At 30.4% G+C, this 27,948-nt stretch overlaps 6 protein-coding genes across 6 annotated transcripts; 4 read left to right on the forward strand and 2 right to left on the reverse strand.

Moving 5' to 3' along the window:
* Positions 1–7: 7 nt before the first annotated feature.
* On the reverse strand, positions 8–283 carry LOC119681841 (histone H3-like; the record flags this gene model as incomplete). The annotated part of the gene is made up of 1 exon (XM_038095131.1): positions 8–283. A coding segment is annotated over exon 1 (276 nt), but the record flags the coding sequence as incomplete, so codon positions are not given.
* Positions 284–598: 315 nt separating this feature from the next.
* On the forward strand, positions 599–992 carry LOC119681842 (histone H4). The gene has a single exon (XM_038095132.1). The coding sequence runs from the start codon at positions 612–614 to the stop codon at positions 921–923; it is 312 nt and encodes a 103-aa protein (XP_037951060.1). The 5' UTR covers positions 599–611; the 3' UTR covers positions 924–992.
* A 1,681-nt stretch (positions 993–2,673) lies between these two features.
* Positions 2,674–11,138, reverse strand: LOC119676219. The gene is made up of 4 exons (XM_038087454.1): positions 10,832–11,138; positions 7,910–8,208; positions 5,072–5,418; positions 2,674–3,093 (listed from the first exon to the last, which is right to left on the reverse strand). Exons 1-4 carry the CDS (start codon positions 11,136–11,138, stop codon positions 2,718–2,720), a joined length of 1,329 nt encoding a protein of 442 aa, XP_037943382.1. The 3' UTR covers positions 2,674–2,717.
* LOC119681843 (histone H2B-like) lies at positions 3,299–3,670 on the forward strand. The gene has a single exon (XM_038095134.1). It carries the CDS (start codon positions 3,299–3,301, stop codon positions 3,668–3,670), a length of 372 nt encoding a protein of 123 aa, XP_037951062.1.
* On the forward strand, positions 5,731–6,124 carry LOC119681845 (histone H4). The gene has a single exon (XM_038095136.1). It carries the CDS (start codon positions 5,744–5,746, stop codon positions 6,053–6,055), a length of 312 nt encoding a protein of 103 aa, XP_037951064.1. The 5' UTR covers positions 5,731–5,743; the 3' UTR covers positions 6,056–6,124.
* LOC119681844 (histone H2B-like) lies at positions 8,434–8,821 on the forward strand. Its single transcript, XM_038095135.1, has one exon. The coding sequence runs from the start codon at positions 8,434–8,436 to the stop codon at positions 8,803–8,805; it is 372 nt and encodes a 123-aa protein (XP_037951063.1). The 3' UTR covers positions 8,806–8,821.
* Positions 11,139–27,948: the final 16,810 nt, after the last annotated feature.

Here is a 27,948-nt window from a genome sequence, read left to right on the forward strand (position 1 = left end):
CTTGGAGAGCCATTACAGCAGAACTCTGGAAACGTAAATCAGTTTTGAAATCCTGTGCAATTTCACGGACTAAACGCTGGAATGGCAGTTTGCGAATTAAGAGTTCTGTACTCTTTTGATAGCGACGAATTTCACGCAAAGCTACAGTTCCCGGACGATAACGATGTGGTTTTTTTACACCGCCAGTTGCGGGCGCACTTTTGCGTGCGGCCTTAGTAGCCAATTGTTTACGTGGTGCCTTACCACCAGTCGATTTACGAGCAGTTTGCTTTGTACGAGCCATAATTAAACAAATTGTTAAATAAAATTTAATTTAACGAATAAATGTTGAGAGAGTAAATTTCAAAACAAACTCTTATGATCCATCTCAACTGTTCACATGTTCAAACAGTCATTGTTCATTATATCCTTAATATCCTTTACATTGTTTATTTCTACCCTCAATTATTTGAGTGCCATTTTTGAGTAATTTGTTGTGTTTAAGCATTGTCACTCATATCTTTTGTATTGTTCATTTTTTCTATAAATACTGTGCATATCTAGTGTGGAATTTATTTACTGTTTAAGTCTGAATAGACAAGTATTATCTGTACTAAAATTATAACCTCAAAATGACTGGTCGTGGTAAAGGTGGTAAAGGTTTGGGAAAAGGTGGTGCTAAGCGTCATCGCAAAGTTCTTCGTGATAACATCCAAGGTATCACGAAACCAGCTATAAGACGTTTGGCTCGCCGTGGTGGAGTTAAGCGTATTTCTGGTTTGATTTACGAAGAAACTCGTGGTGTATTGAAGGTATTTCTGGAAAATGTGATCCGTGATGCAGTTACATATACAGAACATGCCAAAAGGAAGACTGTTACAGCCATGGATGTTGTATATGCTTTGAAGAGACAAGGTCGCACCCTCTACGGTTTCGGAGGTTAAATAAATAATATTAGTTTAAAAATGCAATACTATTAACACTATATTGCCCAATGGTCCTTTTCAGGACCCGAATATTTTCATTTTTTGAGATAAATAATTCATTTGAACACATACTTGACTGTAATTTATACAAATATTTTTATCGACTTCAAATATTAAGATTTTAAGACAAAAATTAATTGAAGTTGAATGTAAGTAAGAAACTTTAGAAATTTTTCTTAGTTAGATTTTCAAGAAACATGTTTTAATGTAGGTATTCAAAATTATTCTTTTAATCAAACTAGTTTTAGACGTAGAAATATCTAAGAATTCACCAATTATTTATTAAATAGATATATCTCAATAAAAATAAATATAGAAGTAAATATAACAAAGTTGTATGTAATATTTCCTTATAATTATTTCTTTTATGTCTTCGTATTTAAATAACGGTTAATTTTTAGTTTCAATAATCATAATAATTATACAAATAATTGTTTAAAATTTTTTTTTCTGTACTGTCATTCTCAATACGATTTAGCATGACAACATTTAGCATGAAACAACATTGAAAACCGATATCTCATAATGAAATACTATTTATACCCCAATCACTTAATTTTTAAATCTGTTCCTCAATTGAATTAAATTGTAAAAGAATTTAGAAACTAAGAGTATTTTATTGTTTTATGTATTCTCCTTCTGTTTAGAATATATCAGTTTCCTACCACCCAGGATATAAGTTTCAAAGAAAGAAAGACATTTTTTTAATAACACACATGCTTTTAAAATTATATACCATATCTTATTGATTCGTTTGGTGGCAGATAAAATTATGGCGGGAAAATTTCTACCTACTGGTATGTGAACTAAAATACTTAAGGCTTGCATTGTTATACCATTCATTTTTTTATTTAAAAAAAAAGTAACTGACAAAATTGTCAGTACAGTTCACACGCATACCAAGGACACTCAAGATCCATACATATACTTCCAAGCCGAATGAGCATGAGTGTGAGTGAAATTGAGTAAGAAACTATAAGCCGAAATGGAATGAAGATGGAACGTGAGTAATTTTCTTATTTGCATTTACGCGCCAAAATATATGAAATAAAATCTATATTTAAGATGAATTTAATAGAATTACATACAACCTTTTCTTTGTTAGTTATATTGTCATAAAGCGATTAAAAGAAGCAATGTGAATGTGAATGTTTTATAATTCTTTACTAAATCTGTTCAGTTTAGTAATATATCAGAAATATTGTTCTGAGATGAGTACTTATTACTTAATGCGATGAGTCTTGAATATAATTACATGTTTTTGTACCATATATAGAATTGTTTAATTGCATTTTATACTATATACAAACTATATATAACTAGTTAAAATAAATTAGGATACGTATATACCGAAAATAATGATTATAATGAATTGTTTATTTCAAACGTAAATGTGATATTAAAACATAATTAATCCACAAATTGCTCAAATAGAGCTAATGTTAAAATTAGAATGTTTTACACGTACGTGTAGGAAGTAACCGAATTAATACGTATGGAGTAGAATTGCTCTGATTGCCGGAAGATGAAGGTGCTTGATTCCAAATCATATTTCATTTGACATTATTTTGGAAATGGTTTCTGTAAACCAATTTTAACCATTTTTATGGGTTACGTTTTTCAAAGAAATATTTGTATAAATAATAATTGTTTGAAATGAAGTATGTTTTCTTTAATCAAATAAATTGATCGTCCTGAAAAGGACGGTTGTTGTTCGAAAATTTCGAAAGAAATAGTGTTGTAAGATATAGTTTAAGCCTTCTTTTCTGTTTTCTTAGGCAAAAGTACAGCTTGGATGTTTGGTAATACACCACCTTGTGCGATTGTAACACCAGACAACAATTTGTTTAATTCTTCATCATTACGGATGGCCAATTGTAAATGACGGGGTATGATTCTTGTCTTCTTATTATCGCGTGCTGCATTGCCAGCCAATTCAAGAACTTCAGCTGCCAAATATTCCATAACAGCAGCTAAGTAGACGGGAGCGCCGGCACCAACGCGTTCAGCATAATTGCCTTTTCGCAGCAATCGATGAATGCGACCAACTGGAAATTGTAATCCAGCACGATTTGAGCGAGACTTTGCCTTGCCCTTAACTTTACCTCCTTTACCACGACCAGACATGTTTCAATAGTATTTGATTGTTAAGTTGATCTACGTGATCTGAGTTGAAAACAGGCAAACACCAAGAATTTATACCTTTTTCATCCCCTAATGTGAAGAGAGAATTTCTTGAAATTTCTGTTTTAAAAATACATAAATTCTGAGTGAGGGTAGTTTAAATTTGAAAATTCATAAAATTGAAAATTTGAAACTTCACATTTGAAATCATGCCACCAAAAACTAGCGGAAAAGCGGTCAAGAAGGACGGAAAGGCTCAGAAGAATATAACTAAGAACGATAAGAAGAAGAAGCGCAGGAGGAAGGAAAGTTATGCTATTTACATTTATAAAGTATTGAAGCAAGTTCATCCTGATACTGGTATTTCATCCAAGGCTATGAGCATCATGAACAGCTTTGTGAATGATATATTCGAACGCATTGCTGCTGAAGCTTCACGTTTGGCCCACTATAACAAACGATCCACAATTACTAGTCGGGAAATTCAAACTGCAGTTCGCCTTTTACTTCCTGGTGAATTGGCTAAGCACGCAGTTAGTGAAGGTACTAAAGCTGTCACTAAGTATACCAGTTCCAAGTAAATTTTTTTGTATTGAACAATCAACATTAACTCCAACGGTCCTTTTCAGGACCACAAAAATATTTAATTAAAGTCGATAATTGATCTTAAAATTACTAACATACACTTCACAAATAAATGAACATTTTAGAAATGAATAAAATAATACTGATTTTCGAGCATATATATTTTGAATAATCAGAAAAAATAAGTGAATATAACTAACTGATAATAATATACGTATAAGGTTCCAATAAATACACAAATGCCATGTTTCACCTAAAGTATGTAACAAAAAATTATAAAAATATTTCATTTATGTGTTAAAAATACCATATATAATTAAGTTTTAAATATATTCACTGATCTTTGGCATAAATTAAATTTTAAATCTTTTGAACTTTCCCTTTCAGGCATTTAGTTCTTCTATTAACTGGCATATTCTAGACTCTACTGTATACCATACTTAACAATAGAAACTAGAATATGAAAAATATTGCAGTATGAATTACCCACTTCAACTTTTGCATTATTTTAGCACCTTTACTCCATTCTATTTGTTAGCCTGGACATTTATTTCTTTAACTCATTAAACTGTCAAAGTACTTTCTCGAGCTTGTATACGCTGCTTTCGTTCTCACATTTCCGTCGTCTTATATATACTATATTATAAATATTAAATAGTCAATTATTATTCGCAGAAATTTTTAAAGCCATATACTTGGTACACTAAAGAAAATCTTGAGGAGATCTCAGTTATTAAATTGTGAAAGACTTCCGAGTGAAATCACATTAGAGAACGTAGTAGGTATACGTAAATTATGATCGATTATATCTATTCACAAAAGTTTTGAACTCTTTAAGAATATACTCCGTGAAGCGAGTTACTATATTCTCGATTGAGCAACGAGTTGGGTCAGGAGAGTGATCCCTCTGAATGAACTGGAAAGTAAGCACAATGGGAAGATCTCGGTATGCAGAATATTGGGAGGCAGTATAGTTATGCTGATATTAACATTTCTGTATTATAATACCAAAATTTATATACTTTGGAATGTTCTTCACTTTTTATTAAAAGTATTGTTATCATAAGTTGATAATTTTAACAAGCAACAAAGCTAAAAAACTAATAACTTCAACAATAATTGCTATAAGTGTGAAGTTTATATATAGCGTTATATGCTGATCATCATCAAAAATTATAGTTACAAAGAAGAATGAGAGAATCAATTATCTTTATATATTCATTTTATCTGAGTATTATTAATTTGAATATGATGTTTAACTATCTCTTTTCTTTAATTAATTTTGGTCCTGAAAAGGACCGATGTTTATTAAATAGTATGAAATTGCTTCTTAAGCACGTTCTCCACGAATACGTCTCGCCAATTGAATATCTTTTGGCATAATGGTTACGCGTTTAGCATGAATAGCGCATAAGTTAGTATCTTCAAAAAGCCCAACTAAGTATGCTTCGCTAGCTTCTTGGAGAGCCATTACAGCAGAACTCTGGAAACGTAAATCAGTTTTGAAATCCTGTGCAATTTCACGGACTAAACGCTGGAATGGCAGTTTGCGAATTAAGAGTTCTGTACTCTTTTGATAGCGACGAATTTCACGCAAAGCTACAGTTCCCGGACGATAACGATGTGGTTTTTTTACACCGCCAGTTGCGGGCGCACTTTTGCGTGCGGCCTTAGTAGCCAATTGTTTACGTGGTGCCTTACCACCAGTCGATTTACGAGCAGTTTGCTTTGTACGAGCCATAATTAAACAAATTGTTAAATAAAATTTAATTTAACGAATAAATGTTGAGAGAGTAAATTTCAAAACAAACTCTTATGATCCATCTCAACTGTTCACATGTTCAAACAGTCATTGTTCATTATATCCTTAATATCCTTTACATTGTTTATTTCTACCCTCAATTATTTGAGTGCCATTTTTGAGTAATTTGTTGTGTTTAAGCATTGTCACTCATATCTTTTGTATTGTTCATTTTTTCTATAAATACTGTGCATATCTAGTGTGGAATTTATTTACTGTTTAAGTCTGAATAGACAAGTATTATCTGTACTAAAATTATAAACTCAAAATGACTGGTCGTGGTAAAGGTGGTAAAGGTTTGGGAAAAGGTGGTGCTAAGCGTCATCGCAAAGTTCTTCGTGATAACATCCAAGGTATCACAAAACCAGCTATAAGACGTTTGGCTCGCCGTGGTGGAGTTAAGCGTATTTCTGGTTTGATTTACGAAGAAACTCGTGGTGTATTGAAGGTATTTCTGGAAAATGTGATCCGTGATGCAGTTACATATACAGAACATGCCAAAAGGAAGACTGTTACAGCCATGGATGTTGTATATGCTTTGAAGAGACAAGGTCGCACCCTCTACGGTTTCGGAGGTTAAATAAATAATATTAGTTTAAAAATGCAATACTATTAACACTATATTGCCCAATGGTCCTTTTCAGGACCCGAATATTTTCATTTTTTGAGATAAATAATTCATTTGAACACATACTTGACTGTAATTTATACAAATATTTTTATCGACTTCAAATATTAAGATTTTAAGACAAAAATTAATTGAAGTTGAATGTACATAAGTAAGAAACTTTAGAAATTTTTCTTAGTTAGATTTTCAAGAAACATGTTTTAATGTAGGTATTCAAAATTATTCTTTTAATCAAACTAGTTTTAGACGTAGAAATATCTAAGAATTCACCAATTATTTATTAAATAGATATATCTCAATAAAAATAAATATAGAAGTAAATATAACAAAGTTGTATGTAATATTTCTTTATAATTATTTCTTTTATGTCTTCGTATTTAAATAACGGTTAATTTTTAGTTTCAATAATCATAATAATTATACAAATAATTGTTTAAAATTTTTTTTCTGTACTGTCATTCTCAATACGATTTAGCATGACAACATTTAGCATGAAACAACATTGAAAACCGATATCTCATAATGAAATACTATTTATACCCCAATCACTTAATTTTTAAATCTGTTCCTCAATTGAATTAAATTGTAAAAGAATTTAGAAACTAAGAGTATTTTATTGTTTTATGTATTCTCCTTCTGTTTAGAATATATCAGTTTCCTACCACCCAGGATATAAGTTTCAAAGAAAGAAAGACATTTTTTTAATAACACACATGCTTTTAAAATTATATACCATATCTTATTGATTCGTTTGGTGGCAGATAAAATTATGGCGGGAAAATTTCTACCTACTGGTATGTGAACTAAAATACTTAAGGCTTGCATTGTTATACCATTCATTTTTTTATTTAAAAAAAAAGTAACTGACAAAATTGTCAGTACAGTTCACACGCATACCAAGGACACTCAAGATCCATACATATACTTCCAAGCCGAATGAGCATGAGTGTGAGTGAAATTGAGTAAGAAACTATAAGCCGAAATGGAATGAAGATGGAACGTGAGTAATTTTCTTATTTGCATTTACGCGCCAAAATATATGAAATAAAATCTATATTTAAGATGAATTTAATAGAATTACATACAACCTTTTCTTTGTTAGTTATATTGTCATAAAGCGATTAAAAGAAGCAATGTGAATGTGAATGTTTTATAATTCTTTACTAAATCTGTTCAGTTTAGTAATATATCAGAAATATTGTTCTGAGATGAGTACTTATTACTTAATGCGATGAGTCTTGAATATAATTACATGTTTTTGTACCATATATAGAATTGTTTAATTGCATTTTATACTATATACAAACTATATATAACTAGTTAAAATAAATTAGGATACGTATATACCGAAAATAATGATTATAATGAATTGTTTATTTCAAACGTAAATGTGATATTAAAACATAATTAATCCACAAATTGCTCAAATAGAGCTAATGTTAAAATTAGAATGTTTTACACGTACGTGTAGGAAGTAACCGAATTAATACGTATGGAGTAGAATTGCTCTGATTGCCGGAAGATGGAGGTGCTTGATTCCAAATCATATTTCATTTGACATTATTTTGAAAATGGTTTCTGTAAACCAATTTTAACCATTTTTATGGGTTACGTTTTTCAAAGAAATATTTGTATAAATAATAATTGTTTGAAATGAAGTATGTTTTCTTTAATCAAATAAATTGATCGTCCTGAAAAGGACGGTTGTTGTTCGAAAATTTCGAAAGAAATAGTGTTGTAAGATATAGTTTAAGCCTTCTTTTCTGTTTTCTTAGGCAAAAGGACAGCTTGGATGTTTGGTAATACACCACCTTGTGCGATTGTGACACCAGACAACAATTTGTTTAATTCTTCATCATTACGGATGGCCAATTGTAAATGACGGGGTATGATTCTTGTCTTCTTATTATCGCGTGCTGCATTGCCAGCCAATTCAAGAACTTCAGCTGCCAAATATTCCATAACAGCAGCTAAGTAGACGGGAGCGCCGGCACCAACGCGTTCAGCATAATTGCCTTTTCGCAGCAATCGATGAATACGACCAACTGGAAATTGTAATCCAGCACGATTTGAGCGAGACTTTGCCTTGCCCTTAACTTTACCTCCTTTACCACGACCAGACATGTTTCAATAGTATTTGATTGTTAAGTTGATCTACGTGATCTGAGTTGAAAACAGGCAAACACCAAGAATTTATACCTTTTTCATCCCCTAATGTGAAGAGAGAATTTCTTGAAATTTCTGTTTTAAAAATACATAAATTCTGAGTGAGGGTAGTTCAAATTTGAAAATTCATAAAATTGAAAATTTGAAAATTCACATTTGAAATCATGCCACCAAAAACTAGCGGAAAAGCGGTCAAGAAGGACGGAAAGGCTCAGAAGAATATAACTAAGAACGATAAGAAGAAGAAGCGCAGGAGGAAGGAAAGTTATGCTATTTACATTTATAAAGTATTAAAGCAAGTTCATCCTGATACTGGTATTTCATCCAAGGCTATGAGCATCATGAACAGCTTTGTGAATGATATATTCGAGCGCATTGCTGCTGAAGCTTCACGTTTGGCCCACTATAACAAACGATCCACAATTACTAGTCGGGAAATTCAAACTGCAGTTCGCCTTTTACTTCCTGGTGAATTGGCTAAGCACGCAGTTAGTGAAGGTACTAAAGCTGTCACTAAGTATACCAGTTCCAAGTAAATTCCTTTGTATTGAACAATCAACATTAACTCCAACGGTCCTTTTCAGGACCACAAAAAATTTTAATTAAAGTCGATAATTGATCTTAAGGTTATTAACATATATATTAACAAATAAGTGAACCTTCCAAAAATGAATAAAATAATACTGATCGAACATCACTGTATTTTATAATTCTTTAAATATAGACTTTTAATATAATCCAAGTTTTTTTTGGTATACTTAATTTTCTTGAACAATAGAGGTGAAAAGACTCTGCCGGTATTTTAATAATTAGTATGATATTAATTATAAAATTATAATTAAACAATTTTGGTATTAGGCTGTGTACTCTGTATTACTGCAAATATTTTAAAAGTTGGTTAGACATCCATCAGAAAGATTGTCTTCTAAATTTATTTTATTGTATTTAATGCTTTAAGGATTCAGTTTATATCCCGTTTAGCAAATATGTAGAAAAGTGTGTGTTTCGAACTAGAGTGTAATTATGAGAATTTCGTTTAATGTCGACTGAATGTCAAATACACCTAAAATCAAATAAATTTTTTATGTTTTGTTTGTAAAGAATATTCTGATATTAAAAGGTATAAAATTTTCCTTTTATAATAAGAATTCGTCTTTTTACCATACGGGTGAAGGCGTATTATGTTCAATGGAATAATCAGTACTACACTACATTCATTTTACTGGTAATGATGTATATTATATCAGATCTATATTTGAGAATTAAAAAAAAAACTTTGCACTATCTTGTTATAATGATTCACTGTTTTACAATATTAAACTATTCGCACGAAATATTATTAAATATGAGTATAACGAATGATATTGAAATCAAAAAATAAAATTAATCAAAAATTTTCGAACAACAATAATGTTATTGTTGGTTTGGCATCGCATAACAAGACTAACGTTAAAATAATTAACCTTCTAAGTAATAATGAAACCTACTCCAATACAAAATATTAATTTCTACGAATATATATAGATTTTAGTACGTGTATTATAACATGTATATCCTCTGGGAAGGATATTAGAGGTATAGTGTGTATCTGAAACAGAAATATCTCAGGGTTTTGGCGCATAAATCTAACAATGGTGACATGAGTTTAAATGAGAGTGTATCTCAGTAGTTTTACACATCACAATTTGTTTCTGTTTTAAACTTTTCAGTATCACTCAGTATCACTTTCAGTTTTAAGCAGTACACTAAAGAAGTCTTTAAAATTCAATCCAATGTTTATAATAAAAATTTTTTAAGACTATTAAAAAATTGCTAAGAAGTTGATTGCTTTTATATACCATATAAAAAATTTTACTATATATTCAAAAAATTATATTGAGTAATTAAAGTAAAATTATTAAGATAGGCCCTTATTATGAAAACACATATAAATAATAAATTGTTTGATTTTATTTTCTCTTTAAATTTGTTTCTCGACCTGTATTTATTTTATAATGATTTTTTGTTTATTTTTTAGCTGGCTTTAGGTCACTTTTTTCTCCAATAAAAATTAAAAAATCCATTCTATATTTCGAGTCTCTTTGAAAGCCATCATCAGGATTATGTTTTAATAAAAATAAAAACTAATAATGTCACATTCCATTAATCTAATTGTCAAATTAATTATTTTATTGTCCATACTACAGTGCATCAAAGGTTTCTTTAATTTTTATTGGAAAAACAAAGTGACCTATAGCCAGCTAAAAAATAACCAAAAAATCATTTTAAATGAATATATTTTTAAAAAATAAAAAATTATAATATTAATATACATTTATTACTACAAAGCCAGTCATAGGACATATCTTCCCCATTTTTTTTTCAACCGATAGATTTATTGATAAATATATGTATTTGCTTTAAAACATCTTAAAGTATTTTGTTTGAAATCAAAAATTTCAGCAACATAAGTCAAATGAATAATTTATCTCTTAATGTTCACATATTGGGGTCCTGAAAAGGACCATTAAGCAATATAGTATTAACAGTATTGCATTTTTAAACTAATATTATTTATTTAACCTCCGAAACCGTAGAGAGTGCGACCTTGTCTCTTCAAAGCATATACAACATCCATGGCTGTAACAGTCTTCCTTTTGGCATGTTCTGTATATGTAACTGCATCACGGATCACATTTTCCAGAAATACCTTTAATACACCACGAGTTTCTTCGTAAATCAAACCAGAAATACGCTTAACTCCACCACGGCGAGCCAAACGTCTAATAGCTGGTTTTGTGATACCTTGGATGTTATCACGAAGAACTTTGCGATGACGCTTAGCACCACCTTTTCCCAAACCTTTACCACCTTTACCACGACCAGTCATTTTGAGTTTATAATTTTAGTGAAGATAAAACTTGTCTCTTGAAACTTAAACTGTAAATGAATTATAGTCAGAATACGCACAGTATTTATAGAAAAAATAAACAATACGAAATATCTTATCACTGCAGGAAAGAACAAGGATAGAAAAGTCATTGTAGGTAGAAAAACTAGTATAAAATTTGCGCGGGATAATGCTTGGAAAAGATGTCCCTAAAAATTAAAAGGAATTGTAGGTAGAATCTTAAAGAAAAAAATTACTGAGAAGGATACTTCAGTTGTTAGTAATTAGAATTAGCAACATAAAGTATATGAGGGATGACTATTAAATTTCTGAACATCTGCGTATGGTATGAAATTCATGCTAACGTTTTTCCCATTAATTAACGAATTGCATTTAATTTATTTCCCTTCTTTACTTTCTATTTAAAAAGGAAGTGACATATGTTTCATGAAATAAGGTCAATTAAATTCACTGGAAGAAAATGCAGTTTTATGAAAAATTGTACCTTTAAGATTTTCTTTATACTTTAATTACTTTAATAAGTCACACTTTTAATTACTTTTAGAATCTTTGGGAATTTCTGTATGATTCTTTGTACTAATTAACGATTGAGGCTATTTCAGAGATATTATATTCAAAATATATAAAACTGATTCTATAAAACTTATGACTTGTCAACTTATGATGCAAATGATAGTAAAATTTTGTGAATAAAATAAAAATGAAATATTTTTCTTCAAGGACTAACCATTTATACTCCACGATAAATTTTTAACATCGCATTTGGGTGCTACAATATTTATAATTTTAAGAAACTATTAAGGCTTTAGGAAAACCTAAGTTGAATCTGTTTTTATATTGTTTAATGTCTTCTGAACCATATCGAGTTGTATTAAAGCCTAACTAATATTTCTTATTCTGCTTTACCCTTATATTTGAATTTAGCGCTTTATCGGAAATCTGAAAAAATATCACAGACATTTTTAGGTTTAGTGTGATACTTTTTTGAGTCTTGAAAATTGCTTATATATTCTTAAATTTGAATATATCAAAAATATGTATCTTACATTTTAAAATTAAAGATATAAACTGAGGAGATTCATAAAATTGATCATATTTAGTCCTAAGTAGTTTAAAAAGAAAGGTTGTTATATTTGATGTAATATCTTTTAAAAAAATCTAAAGTTTTTATATATTTTAAATTTGCTTTTTAGGATTTATATAGGATTGTCCTTAGTAGTTATTGAGTAGAAAACATGCATATGATTCCTCAGAAGTGGGTTAGAAAACTCATTCGGGAAAAACGGTGCTACTCACAAAGTTTGAAGGTGATTTTTTAGACAAATTTTTTGCTAACAAAAATCCCTTATGGATATAGATTCTGAATACCATCTTAACACTAATTTGTTAAGTAAATCATCTGCATTTCAATGAATAAATAGTGTAAAATATAAAAAAAAATCCATGTTATTTTAAGATGTTTGTAAAAGCACCTTACTATTTATGAAGCATAAAATTAAATAATAATATTAGCTGAAATTTCTGAAATTTTTTTGTTTGACTTAAGTTTCTCCCTCGAATTGAAAGATATTGTATGTATGACTGTGCTTTTTGCGGCCATTATCTGTAATTGTTCAAACGAACTGCATTGAAATTTCAAAACACTTTCACTGCAACCTTGGAGTACCTTCACCTTCACTAGTTATGCCATTGTTTAGTTCACTATATATATTTTCCCCTTGCCCATTACACATGCACCTGCAACAATACACATATCGTACGTAAATGTTGTTACTGCACTTGATTGCCGACCATCGGCCAGTTGCAATTCTTGCACCGAACAATTTACTGCCAATAAATACGCGAAAAAAATTCTCATATTACGACTGGGCAAGGTCCATGTGCTTACCGTACTCTGTCTGATACCCATCTGAGTAATGCTAACAATATGAATGAGGGCTTTCCATTGTTAGCTCATATGCAGAATTGCTCGCCTCTTGGTGTCTACATGGGAAACGTAATTTCAGCGATAAATCTTGCTTTCCGACTGAGATAAGGATGCGACTTCAGCTATAAACTTTCGTATTAAGATTAAAATTTATAATGCAATTGACATAAATCGTATGAAAGCAAAAGAATTTCATTTGTTGTATTTAAATTTGTTTTTTGTAATTCCTTCAGATTGTTTTTGTTGTTGTTTTTTCTGTTCTTTTTTCATAACAAACAAAAATTAGAGCCTAACAAATCTAAGCTTTAGCTGTCGTCGCAGCTAAAGAGAACAGAACAGTCAAACCTTGAGGCGAGCATATAAATTTTCTAAAGTTGACAAGCGACAAATGATGCGCTAAATTAAACGAGTCAAAGTGATCCTTTGCGGTCCTTTAATCTGCGCATCCATACACTCTGAATTGCGAACTCTTTAATAAATGTTCTGCTTTAATATTTTGTTTTTCTGTTTTCTTTAGACTCCTTAATCAGTTTAGCCCTTCTTTTTCTAAGTAATTTATTGCCTGCTAATATTTTATCGCATTTGTGTGAGGTCGTTGGCTGATTTTTATCTCTGCACGGTTTGCAGATTGTACCCCTTAATATCCATGACCACTTTTTCAATTAAGAACATTTTTTATTTTTAATTACAGAATCAAACTTTAAGTTTTTTTAATGAGTAACATGTTTATAAATCACAGTAAAGTGAGATGAAATGGATTTCTTATATATTACCATTTACTTGAAGTCTGCAACGTTAGGTAAGTTAAAATTTTATTAGTTTAAAAGTTATCGCATTTTGCTTTTAACATCTATATAATATTTCATTTGTTACATAAAAAAATATAAATTAGAATTAAATAATAACATTATAATAAATTAGCAAGTAATCGGCTTAATTGTATTCTAACTTTACAACCACAACTTGGAATAAATATAATTTATTGAATGAAAAGCTTTTGGAAACATTAGTGATATGATTCAAATACATATCACAGATTTCTCACTATATTATAAAATATAAACTATTAGTTTCCGTTTTACTGCTCCGTTATTGGGTATATCGTAACTAACTAAGTAACTAGTTATAGTAGAAAATGGACTTAAGAAATATTAACGAATACGATCAACAAGGCACCGTTCTCACCTGACATGGTTCCAAACAACTATTTGTTCTTTAAGCAAACATTTTCATTTAGAGAAAGCTGGTAAGAGTTGATTGTAGTCGAAAGAAAATGAATTGGAAAATTTTATGACTCTTCCTAAAACAGCTTACAAACAATATATGGAGGATTGGGTTAGTTAAGCACTGGAATAGTAAAACTCCACTGAACCTGTTTCGAAGGCGATAAAAGATACTATGATTGTTTGATAAATTTATTTGTATTTTATTCAGTAATTTGGGATGATTTGTATGCTATAAAATACTTACGTTGGGTATGAGAGATAAGAAATATTCAGGAAAAATGTAAATAAAACGAGACAGAAAACAAATGACGGACAGTCTCTAAGCTGTCTCTACCAAAATGGTAAATATATTAAACGAATCTGCACTTTAAAAAAAATGGTTTCTAAGTAATTTGGTTTGCTTAGAAATGGTTGTATAAACCTTCAAGATCTTCACAAAATTATAAGACATAGTCAATACTATAATGGAAAATTTTGATCAACTTTAAGACCTCCCACTAAATAGTATTTTAAGCCTTGCCAAAAGTTCCAGGTGGTTTTAACTACTGAGTTTTTTCCATTATACGGTAACACAATGGGTCGATAGGCCTAAATGGATCCTAAATGCTATAACCTAACCTAACCTATCCTTGGTAGATTGTCGATTTACTGATAAAGATTTGGCAGAACGACTAGGCATTTCATTTAACACAATGAATATTACTTAAATTGAAGAAGTATTGTCGTATCTTTTGCGAAAACCTACCAACAAAGTCCAGTGGTAACGTACCGTATGAACTTGGTAGCGACTTTACTGCATCAAAACGTGATATCACACTTCAGAGAAATTTCTTGCTCAACAAAAACAAAAGAAGACATGGTGTGTGATTTATGGAACCACGTCTTCAGCTTCACGTCAAAAAAATCAGCATTCATGTCTCTAGAGCGATTAAAATGGAAGATTTATGGTTTGGTTTATACTGTGGCTGTTTTTAAGAAAGTTCGAGCCTATAACAATTGCTGGACTAATTGATACACCATACCTCGGATTTTCTAATGGTGTATCAATTTTCTAATTTTCTAATGGATTTTCACTGTATTTACTGCCCATTTTAAGATGCTGATATATCCTCTAAACGAAGAATGAGACCATCATTAATGTTGCAAAATATCATCACCTCTTTTGTATGTTTTTACAATTTTAATACATTAAGCGGTTGTTAGACGAACAATGTAATAATATGACAAATCACATTGTAGGAAAGTTCTTTATTTTTAGTGCATTTCTATACTTTCAAGATATTAATCACTAATAATATTTTATGTTGATAACTGAGAGTACATATGATTCAATTTCATCCGTTCTTCACCTATGGATGTATAAGGAGTACATCCCTTTTTTATGTTTCCAAATATGTACAAGTATACATACATTTTGTTATATCAGTTATATCTACTCATATAATCCCCAATTAACCATAATAAGTGAATTTCTGTTCGATATTTTCTAAGCCATTTGCGGTTCGTTAATCGTTGTTGAATCGATACACTTGCGAAAGTGAACTTTACCTTTTCCAGTTTACTACACTTTTGCCTTAATAAATTCTCTTTTTGTTCGATACAAACTCACTTTCCACCGGCGAAACAACAGCTTTTCAATGTCTTGACTTGTTCAATTGCAAATCCAGACATTTATGGTTTCTCTTTCATTTTGCATTGTGTCTTTTCAACATGGAACATGCTCATCCGCTCCACTGCAAGACAATCTGTACTCCTTTCAAGATACAAAATTGCTTTAAATGGGCAAAACTTCAACTCTTGGGCAATGTTGATTCACTTGAGGCGTACAAACTTCGTACGCTTCACGTTTTCTGCTTACCGCCCGGTTAAGCGTTTTGATTTGTTAATTATAATCAGCGGTTGCTGCGGATTCTGTTGCGCGGCCACCATGTGCGCAACATTTGTAATGTAAAAGGGAAACGTGTAAGACGACATGTAACAATTCCAGTTGGATTTTTTTCTCTCCTCTCGAATGATATGTTTGACAGGATCACTTCGTACTACAATATTTCAATATAGGTCATTGCGAGGAACAAAAAATATATCTGCAACAACCGTTAAGTGATTTTTTATGTTATTGATTTTATGTTATTGGTGATGTCATGTCCAATTCGCTTTACTTTGTTGGAATAACAATTAATTTGGTCGAAAATTTTCAGTTGATTTCACAATTAAACTTGAGATTATATTGTACTTTTGTGAGATTAAATAAAGTTAAACTTACTAAATAACGAAAATGCATTGCACGAATATTGAAAAGTTCTGATATGACAAGTTAAGATTTTATAGATCTTACGCTATTCTATAAGATGTAAGATAACAATATTTAAACAAAATTAATTATATGTGTACGGATCGCCTTTTTTGCCTATAAATTTTAATAGCTGATACAACCGTTTTGTCAGAGCATATAATACGGAAACATTATGTGCTAATACACAACAGATAAAAATACGAGGGATCATACTTAATATCAGGGATTAACACATACGTATTAATGAGAATGAACCAAAAAAACAGTTAGTAAGAAGAGCTTCCTTAAAGGATTCAAAACAAATAGGGCCAATGCATTCATACATTCTCCAACGTGCGAACTATTTAAGAGTATCATAGATGACTTCATCATTGCTATAATGAATGGTTTATAGACAATCACGGAAATTGTGAGATCTTTAAGACTGCATTTCCCGGACAAAATTGGAAGAAAACGAGAGGTCTATCCAGTTTCAACGTCAGTTTCTCTCCTACTGATGTTCATTAATATCTATTGGTATACTTACTACACAATGCTGGCAAGCCTTATAGTTTTGCGACAAGCAGATTATGCAGGGGATGGCATAATAAACTGGAAGTGGAATCAATTATGTTGTATATTTCTATCTTTGGTATGTGATTGCCTTCTACCATGCCTTTTAGAGATTGTTCAGTATGTCTCATCATATCTCTTAAAACTAATCTGGATGAATTAATGGCTTAACAAAGATAAGTCATGAACTGACGAAAATTTACTTGTGCTCTCTTAACCTAAGCTTGCCATATACCAGGCTTTACAAGCCGTCACCTAATTAACATTTTTAAATTCTTAAAGGCAACATATATGTATAATATTTCTTAGAGCCGGGATATATTATACTAGAATATGAATATTTCATTTTTTTCCCAGCTTTTTAAAGATTTTGCCAATAATATCAATTGATTTTAAACACAGAAAATGCTGATCTACTTGTCTGGTAGTACCTCTTCCATTAATTTGCATATTATATACAACGTAACCAATCGGTAACCATATTGTACACTACTTCTTGCGTTACGTTGATATTTCAGCATATTCCTACTTTGATGTTCTTTGTAAAGTATTTTGTGTGGGTTCTTTATAAGTAATATTGAGACCGTTGACTTTTCTGCAGGACTTTAAACTACCATTCTTTTAAGCTGCATATGATGAAACTGTTAAAGTGGACTCTAGTTTATTTGGGTGTATATGGTTTTATAGTTCAGAATTCTTTCTTGGAACTGCATAAGCACCACATATCTTTGGTCTTTTAGAAAGATTATTCGGGTGCATGTATTTTAGCAGATTCACAGTTAATATTTTTTTAAATGTCAACATATTTTTTTTTAATTTAAGTGCTTAAGGTCTTGAATCAGTGCATTATTTTCAGTATTCATTATTACCAAAAAGTTGAAAATATTCTTAATTGATTTATACAAAAATTATATTATATTATTCTTATTTATTTTTTAGTAATATTTATATAATTTATTATTGTCTAATTATATTATCTATTATTATTGTTGTTTAGACAACAATAATAATTGGACAAGAGAAAAAATAATTGGAATCGTACAAGAGAAACATAATATTGTTTTGATATATATTAAAACGGCTGGTGAAAATGATATTAAATTTAATTATTAATTAATTAAATAAATAAATTATAATATATTTTCAAAAATATATAAAACATACCTCCTAAGTATGGAGTTTTATAATATGTATTAAGGACTAAGAGGACAAATATATTTGTTTTATATTGTTTTTGTTGCCCTATACTATTTTGGGTCGACTCTAATTATATGGTATCTGAACTTAACCTATTTCCTTTACTCTCTTGCATCGCATGTGACTTTTAATGTTATTATTTCTGGCTTTCGATAAATTAAATTGACATTTCTTTATATGTTTTTTCCACTAGATATTGTTTTTAGAAATAATACTAAATTAATTTAAAATAGTTATTAATTCATATTTTAGTTTTTTATAATTGATAAAAAGTCTGAAATGAAAAAAATAGAATTGTAAATCAAATTACCATCAATTGACAATTTGATGTCAATTGGATAACATATCTTGTAGAAACAATTTAAGTTTAAGTTTCAAAGATTTATTTTCAACATTTTTATTATTAATTATATGTACTTCCAATACTTCAACATTACATACATGAGAGATAAAAACTTTAAAAATTATTAAAAAAAAAACATTTACAAAATATTACGAAAAATTGACAAGTTCGAAAATTGTTTCTGACCAATGTAAGTTGATACCCAACAAGAAATTGAAGATTTCGATTTCTACTGAATGTTGACTAGAAGAAAAAGCCAAAAAAATTATGTCAGTTGTCGTTGTTTGTAATGATGCAAAATTGTTTGTATGAAGTTGATGTTGTTGGCTCAACATACTGTCTGTCTGTCTGTCCTAAGCTGTCAATAAATCATTTAAAACAATTTTTGCTACATATTCCTTATACATTTAAGCTTTATTCTGTATTTAAGTTTTTTTGTTTACTTGTGATTTAATTTGCCGAACATGGTTTTTCATTTAGACTTGCAAAACAGAAATGTGAACAATTGCACGATGTAAATGTTAACGATTTAACGAGCTTACAACGCATTTTGCAAGCAAAGACTAGTGATTCAGTAGACATTTTCGTCTGGGTGTCCTTTTATTGTGGCATTAATGCGGCGACGTTGCGGCATTGCTGCGGTATACATGTTTAGCTCAATGCCTGGTCAGCTTTAGCTCAAGCAGCATAAATGCATCATTGCAATGATTGGACGGTCTTATAGGTATGTGTGATTGCATTGTGAGCAGAGGTGATCTGTATCGGTTAGCATGAACCTTGGCTGCTGTGTACCGCTCAGAAAGTCTTCTTGCTTTATCGCCACTCAACTTGATTTAATCAATGACAATCTGTTGGGTTTTAATTTATTTTTATAAATTCAGTATTTTTTGAAGTAAAGTTTTTTTTTAATTGAAAATAGCTAAAAAGCCAACATTTCAGCACGTTTAGCAGTCAAGACGCGTTTTTCAATTTTTTATAACTTTTTCTTCTTTTTTTTATTATTTACTCTGCAGCTTATAAATCACTTCCTTACTAGATTTGTCTCATGTTTCATTTCGAAGGGTTGTGCTGGCTATCTTACCTCACCTACCTTATCCTTTGTGGATATATTGCGCCAATGCTTAATTGCAACAAATGTTGTCAATGTTGTTTAACAATGATTTTAATTAGCTTTACGTACGTACTACGTAGTTTCCAGACGTAAGCAGACATTTTTGCAGATAATAAAAAAGACAACATATATTCGTGATATGCAATACACAACAGATTCTTTGCGAATATATTCACTTTTTTGCAAAAGATTCCACTGGAAAATATAAGCGCAAGGATTCAACCATATTAACATATTTTAAATTTATTTTTATTTAGCCATGAAAGAAGATGCCTTGAACCTTACAATACATGCCCAAGTACTTGTACATCTTCGGAATAGTCAAAAGCCCTTAGCCATGTTCAGTCAAGTTATATGTTTCTTTGCATTGAAGTATTTCTCGTAACAACTTCTTATTTGCATATTCCACATATTTGTACAATAGATTTTTTTGTGGTATCATCTTTGACAATAAGAGTTCTTTGAAGATTTACAGCATCTAAAAGCTACTTAAGATTCAAGGTCGCTATTTTTTTTTAAACTACAAAAATTTTTATTCAATTTGACATAAAGTTAAATTAATGAAATATTTTTATTTAGCAAATATCTGTTCATTGAAGAATATACGACAAGTTTTATAAGTTTGAAATTTATTCTGTTATTGGAAAAAAGACAATTATCGAGTTATCTTCATGTGTAATATATACAATATACTAGATAGACAACGAAAAACAAATTAACAATCAACAATTACTTTTAGAAAACGAATATTCTTATTACAAACGTCAAAATAAATATTAAAATAAGATATAGATAAAATAATAATATTTTAAATATTTGACTCTTACATTAATTTTGCTGGTAAAATTTTTGAAATTGATTTTTGAAAGAATTTTCCCAAAACTGAAGAATTCAGAAGTCAATTTATTTATATATCATTATATCATGGAGGTAACATCCAGGCTATCCGAACTATTTAGTATTGCAATCGGCGACATATTTTTCTTCTCGATATATTCGATAAAGTTCCCTGGAAAAAAATTGATGATCTAATTTTTAATATATTGACAACCTATCTAATAATAATTCTAAAAACTAAAATCAGTGAATCTAAAAAGAGGAAGGAAAATAAAATTTTGCAAGAATAATAGTTTTCCTATTCATCAGACTAAACTAACGCAGATCACGCTCACGCTCTTGTAAGAATCTTGCTAACAGTGATTTTGAATATCAGATCCTCAAGTAGACCATGCAAAATCTCTATATGTTCTGCAGATTCTTTTGTATAAGCATATATGTTCAGTACAGGCGTTCTTATATATTTTCAAAAGAAAGCTACTTGAATTGAAACTATGTTCACTATTACGGTAACAATAATCAATATTCGATACAGTCACATAGTCAGTCTAAAGAGTTCAGTTCGTTTAAAAAGAATAGTTCAGTTCATTTAAAAAGAATTGTGTAAAAGTTTTTATCCTTCAACAAGATTTTTACTTTGGATAATTTAGAAATTAATGTAACAATTGCAATCAAATGCTTAATATGTCAGATTGGATTAGCAAAAAGGATTTCCTCAAAATCTAATTCAACTTAATCTGCGGAGTAGTTAGTCCTACATACACATATATACAGAAACATAATGGAAATGGTGGTTAAGTGTTCTTCATATACTTAAGCTTCTTACGGTAAATAGTTTTAAATGTACATTCACACGACATTTTTGTCCTCAGAGCTGCAGCCACGAAAATAAAATAGTGAGGTGAAACATACGAATAACGAAAAGTTGCTAAATTAATTTCTTCAATAATGCAAATGCTGTAGTACAAATTAACACAAGACAAAAAAACTTAAATTAATATAGTTTCTCTATCCATTCTGAGTAAGAAGGTTCTCAGAGCGTTTAATAACAACAAATATAAGAGTAACAAATTAAAAGGACTGAGGAGTTATATATATCCCTTAATGATTTGTGTTGAAATTCTTTATCATTCAATAGTTTTCAACACCTTCTTAGTTATATTGCACACAACTTGATTTAGCTAACTAATCCATCATAGTTATATGTAAGGCATAACAACTTATTCACATAAGAAATAATTGATTTTTATGTGAAGGTTATTCCAGTATATGAGTTCTTCAATAATTCCAATAATTCAACTCCAATATGAGTTCTTTTATTAAATTTTGTAAACTCATTAATTTATGTAATTAACTGAGTAAACTTTTTACTATCAATATAAAATCTTTTTCTTTTTTCAATTTTTCATGGCCCTTAAAAGTCTATCACTTAATTATTTTAAAGATATCGATTAAATTGGGAGACCTTAAAGATAAATCTGGTTTTTGACTCAATTAACAGTAAAGAATAACCTTGAAAAATTCGTGAAAGAATATGTTTTAAAATAATTCCTGCTTAAATTTAATCGCAACTTTATCAAGTACAACCTCTCCGCATGTTAGTTCTTCATTTTAAAAGTGCTTGAGTACTTGCGTAGGTTCATTAAATATTTAAATACTACTTTTGTGTATCCGTTAACTGCGCCTTTATATTATTTTTAGCATAATTATATGACTTGCTTATTTCCTCTTTAAAGGCTGTATTTAAAGGTTATTTTTAAAATTTATGGTTAAGCTATACAAAACAAATTATTTGTTTTGCCAAAGGTTTACACAGTGTGATCCTTTAGAGCCTTTAATAAAAACGAAGCAAAAATCCATTCAACTTAAGTTCAAGTTTAACAAAACAAAAGACGTAAGACACAAACTTGGTGCTTAAATTAATGCGTGCCTTGATGATGAGTAAAAAATTTTTAATATTAAAATTTTGAATGTAAAATAATTTTTATTATCCATACAAAAGAAAAGAAACAAAATAATAAAATAAAATACTTAATTAAATAATTATTTAATATTTGTGTAAGAAATTAATTTTTGAAATTTACACGTGCGACAGATAAATTATGCACACTTTTTTGGTGCTGACATATTGAGGTTAATATGACAAACAAATCGAAATTATTTGCAAAAAAAAATTTTTTTTTAAAAATGTAACTAACAAATGAAAACCGAACACAATAAATATCTTAAATTCCAGACTTCAAATTTTACAGACTTAAAAAGCTTGCGGGTATGAGTAAAGTTTATAATTGTTCAAAATTTAACACTTCATTGTATGAGTTTAATAACTCAATCCAAGCATTTGAGAAAAAAGCGATGTCAAAGAGACACTCGAAGTTTATAGCAAAAATGAAGATACAAAACAAAACAAATAATGGTTTTCATATGCGAAAACTATTATTTTTGAGGCAATTTCGTGATATGCTCCTTTGTAAACACTTAATTATAAATGAAAGTGTTGCAAATTATCAAACCATTAGCGTCAGTGACATTATAAAGCAGATAATGGCAAAAAAATCATATGATTTAGATACATATTTTCAGACATTGAATGAAGTCGGCAGAAATAGAAACAATTTGTTGAGATTGAAGTCCATAGATAAAAGTTGAAAATAAAATATTAATTATGAAGATATAAAAATTTCTACTAGTGTTTTAAATTCAATACAGAAAAAGCTTCAATTGTGTCATATTTTTTAAATGAGAAGAGATTGTGCAAAATGTGCTATTCTACTGAAAGTAATTTTTCTCTATTACATTTTTGCAGAAATCTCTATTACCACTCACCGAATTTGCTTTCTATTCACCAAAACGTTCCACAAGCATTTGCAATTATTTTTTAATTTTAGTAATTATTTATTAATCAATTAAATTAAATTGTTAAATAATTGTTCGTCGATACTTAAAACTTTAACAATTTATTTAATTAACTAAAAAATTTTGAAAGTAAGCCCAGACCAGACCAGGGTTAATGTTGCTGTAATGATGATATCGCATTTAGATTTATATTTTGTGGTTTCATTTGCGTTCATCGCATTCCACTTAAGTTTTAATTAATCGCTAAATATTACCGCAAATTTTACAATATTTGTCAAAAAAAAATAATTTGTTGAACAGACTTAAAAACACTTCATTAAGTACTTTGCTTTGAGATTTGATATTGAAATAAGAGTTGGTCTCTTTGTAATATTAATGTAAAGGCAAATCTTGCGGTTAAGTGTGCAATTAAATTTGATATTTTCATATTAATAATTCAATTAGTGAATAATGAGTCTATAACTGATGCTGTACACTTTTAATTATAATTTAATAATTGTAGTAAATTTTATACGAAACTATTTAAGTGCTTTTCTAATTTTAATGAATCGTATGCCTAAGTGGTTTTTGTTTACAAACAATAATAATACCATAATTAATTAATTTTTATTATTATTTAATTATTTTAAGTATTGGTTATGGTATAATTAATTATTTTAAATTTATTCGTAACATACCATGGTTACCATAACTATTTTGTATTCAAATATAACTTTAAAATCTTTAAAATTATTTTACTTCATGGTAATTCCACAGATAAGGACATTAGAAGTAATTTGTTAAATATATTTATTACGAAATATTGTTCAATTAATCATGGTTATTTTTTATATTAAACTCGTCTACTCGTAAATGATTTTTCTGTTTTATAAAAATACATATAAACACTATGTATGCCTTAATAATAAAAAAAAAGGTAACTTCTTTACCACACCGGAAATGAGCTAATTGATTTCATCATATCAGTGAAGTAAATACCAGTAAACACCTTTTAAGTAAAGTAATCATTTAATTAACTTCCTTGTATATGACTCATCCTTATCGTAATAGAAATTACGATTTTGATAAATTCCACTAAATCCTTGACAATGAAATGCCTACAAAACCTCTATCGATAAAGTTTTATCGTTAAGGATTTAAGAATTTATGTTGAATTATGAAAGCTATAAGAACCCTTTGTTGTTTTTATTTAAGTACTTTTATATTTACTTATACATTTTATGTGATTGAAGGAGTCCTGTAAATACACCAGTATGAGTGCATAAGATTATAGAAACAATCCTATAGAAACAATAAATATGAGTAAAGGTTAGGTTAGGTTGAAGAAGCACCCTTGTTTATCACAGCTCACTTCAACACAAATAATGACATGGTGTGATAGAACAGATGAGATACAGTTCTTAAGACAGACCTTAAAGGTAGTTGACTCAAATATTTAGCAACTTCCCCATTTAAGTAGAAAAAATTAATGTGACAATTTTATGAACTTTGCTATGTTTCTAATTTAAAAAGGTACCAGGTCAGTTAGAACCAGATAGGAGCCCCAAAAAGTTCGAATAAAATTTGATTATAAATCCTAGTCAATGATGAATACTGACATATAAATTGAAGTACAGTTTCCTCCTCATCCGTTAAAACACGCGCGCTTTAAATGTTGTTAGAAAGTAAATCAAATATACCTTCCTAATACACATTAACCAGGCAGCATGTATTTAGTAAGACTGATTTGGTTCCGTAGTAGTCGGAAGAAGCTGCTTAAAATGAATTGTCTTCAATTTGCACCATGAGTATAAGGATCAGTATATAAAATTACTTATAGTATATAACGCATTTACTAACGTCTAAGTGCATATTTAAGCGTTTGAATAAGATTTTCAAGAAATATAAACAAATTTTTCATCAAATACAAAAGTTCTCCACTTATTCCTCAATGTACATCCTGCCAATCTTTCAACCACACAAAAAACTTCTGCTCAAAAGTCCCACGCTGCGTTAAATGCACAGGCTTGCATAGCACGAGTGACTGCCCCAAACCTGCTGAAGAAATACCGAAATGCTGCAATTGTGGTGAATCTCACACAGCTAACTACCGAGGATGTATAGTTGCCAAGCAACTCCAAAAAATTAGGGATACACAAAGAAAACGAAATCCTCAATTTACTAGTAATGTAGATGCTGCGGATACAGCAATGCATACGCAAAAAAGTAATCAAACTTTCGCTCAAGTTCTGAAAAGTGGTTCTACCGAGTTACCATCGACTCAAGACACTAATAGCTTACTATTAAAAATCCTGGACAAACTTAATGCTCAGGAAACTTTTAATAAGCAACTTGAGAGCCGCCTTCAACTCCTTGAAAAGAGTACAAAAATCCAACATGTCTAAACTTACCAAGATTATGCTTTGGAACGCCAACGGGTTGTTTCAACACAAAAATGAACTAGAAGTGGTCCTCAAAACTGAGAACATAGATATATGCCTTATCGCAGAAACCCACCTCACGAACCAATCATATTTCAATATAAATGGTTATGATGTGTACCACGCAACTCATCCAAACAACTGTGCCCGTGGAGGCAGTGCTGTCATAATCAAAACGAATATTAAACATTATGAATACTGCAAGCTGTCATCTGATGAATTCCAAATGGTAGCAGTTAATGTGGAATTCCAGTACCAAGTCTTGAATGTTGCTGCATTGTACAGTCCACCAAGACACTCTGTCAAGTCCTCACAATATGAAATACTCTTTAAACACTTAGGCGAAAAATTCATCATCGGAGGAGACTTTAACGCAAAAAACACACATTGGGGTTCACGCCTCACAACAACCAAAGGAAGAGAACTTCTGAAAGCAGCGAACAGTATGCATTGTGACTTTTTAACTAGTGGAACGCCAACATACTGGCCCACTGATTCGTCCAAGATTCCTGATCTTATTGATTTCTTCATTACACGTAAAATTGCACCCACATATGCCCAAGTGAATACTATGTACGACCTCAATTCAGATCATTCTCCGGTTATTCTAGTTTTGGGACAACAAATGACCAAAAAACTTCCGTCACCCTACCTAACTAACAAATATACTGACTGGAGTTATTTTAAAGACATACTCGAGGCCGAAAATTATCTTCACAGTGTACTTGAAACTGTCGATGAAATTGAACTAGAAACCCTCAAAATCACGCAGACAATACAACGTGCAGCATGGAGTTGCACCCCATCCATTCAACGACATAATCACGCTATCAACTTTCCTAATGAAATCGTATCAACTCTTCGGACGAAACGTTTTCTGCGTCGTAAATGGCAGCAATCACGATCTCCAACAGATAAAGCGGCACTAAACCGTATAACACAAAAGCTACGACGGAGAATTAAGCTTTTCAAAAATAGCTCGTTTAATAATTACCTTTCTCAGCTTTCAGATAAAAAAACGTCAGATTACTCTCTTTGGAAATGTACAAATAAATTAAAAAGACCCATCAGCCACATCCCAGCTGTACGAGCTAACAACAGTAAATGGGCCCGAAGTGACTTAGACAAGGCAAACGTTTTTGCTGAATATCTTGAGGAATCATTTACGCCTAACTGCGGTCAAGATGACGAAACTTATGACGAAACAGACAATCGTTTGATTTTAGAACCTGAGGTTCAGATCCGTCCTGTTACTCCAATAGAGCTAGAACAGGAAATTCAAAAGCTGAAAAATAAAAAATCGCCAGGTTTTGACCTCATCACCGCCGAGGTGTTAAAAAAGGTTCCTAATAACATAGTTCTAAGGCTTACTAATTTATTCAATTCGTGCATTCTATTAAAGTACATTCCGAGTCTTTGGAAAGTAGCCGATGTTATAATGATTCTCAAATCCGGGAAGCCAGCGCCTGAGGTCTCATCGTATAGACCAATTTCGCTTCTACCAGTATTATCAAAACTGCTCGAAAAAATTATTGTTAAACGTCTTAACAAACTTATTGAGGACAGAAAATTGATCCCAGACCATCAATTCGGATTTAGAAATAAACATTCTACAATCGATCAAATTCACCGAATTACCAATGTAATTGAACAAGCCTTGGAAGGAAATAAAGTTTGCTCTGCTGTTTTTCTTGATGTAGCCAAAGCATTTGACAAAGTATGGCACAATGGTCTTATGTTAAAGCTGCGAAGCACGCTCCCTAAACAATATTGCGATCTCTTGGAATCCTATTTGACTGACAGATTCTTCCGAATCAAACAAAATGACATTACATCTGAGCTGAAAACAATCAAAGCTGGGGTGCCGCAAGGTAGTATTCTTGGCCCAACTCTCTATTTAATATTCATAGCCGATCTCCCTTCTGCGCTGGATGTTTGTACTGCTACCTTTGCAGATGACACAGCTCTTCTGAGTATTGGTTCAGACGTTGATGATTCAACTAACACACTTCAGGCTACGATTTCTG

This window comes from Teleopsis dalmanni, chromosome 2, assembly GCF_002237135.1.
Source record: "Teleopsis dalmanni isolate 2A chromosome 2, ASM223713v2, whole genome shotgun sequence".
NCBI lineage: Eukaryota > Metazoa > Arthropoda > Insecta > Diptera > Diopsidae > Teleopsis > Teleopsis dalmanni.

What these genes read in the sequence shown, in the direction of transcription:
- LOC119681842 (XM_038095132.1), top strand. Translation starts at nt 612, where the DNA reads ATGACTGGTCGTGGTAAAGGTGGTAAAGGTTTGGGAAAAGGTGGTGCT.
- LOC119681843 (XM_038095134.1), top strand. Translation starts at nt 3,299, where the DNA reads ATGCCACCAAAAACTAGCGGAAAAGCGGTCAAGAAGGACGGAAAGGCT.
- LOC119681845 (XM_038095136.1), top strand. Translation starts at nt 5,744, where the DNA reads ATGACTGGTCGTGGTAAAGGTGGTAAAGGTTTGGGAAAAGGTGGTGCT.
- LOC119681844 (XM_038095135.1), top strand. Translation starts at nt 8,434, where the DNA reads ATGCCACCAAAAACTAGCGGAAAAGCGGTCAAGAAGGACGGAAAGGCT.
- LOC119676219 (XM_038087454.1), bottom strand. Translation starts at nt 11,138, where the DNA reads ATGACTGGTCGTGGTAAAGGTGGTAAAGGTTTGGGAAAAGGTGGTGCT. An exon ending in TCACAATCGCACAAGGTGGT is followed by an intron (nt 5,419 to 7,909) that starts GTATTACCAAAC and finishes ACAATTTGTTTA; the next exon opens with ATTATGGCTCGTACAAAGCA. An exon ending in AACTTATGCGCTATTCATGC is followed by an intron (nt 3,094 to 5,071) that starts TAAACGCGTAAC and finishes ATACTATTGAAA; the next exon opens with CATGTCTGGTCGTGGTAAAG.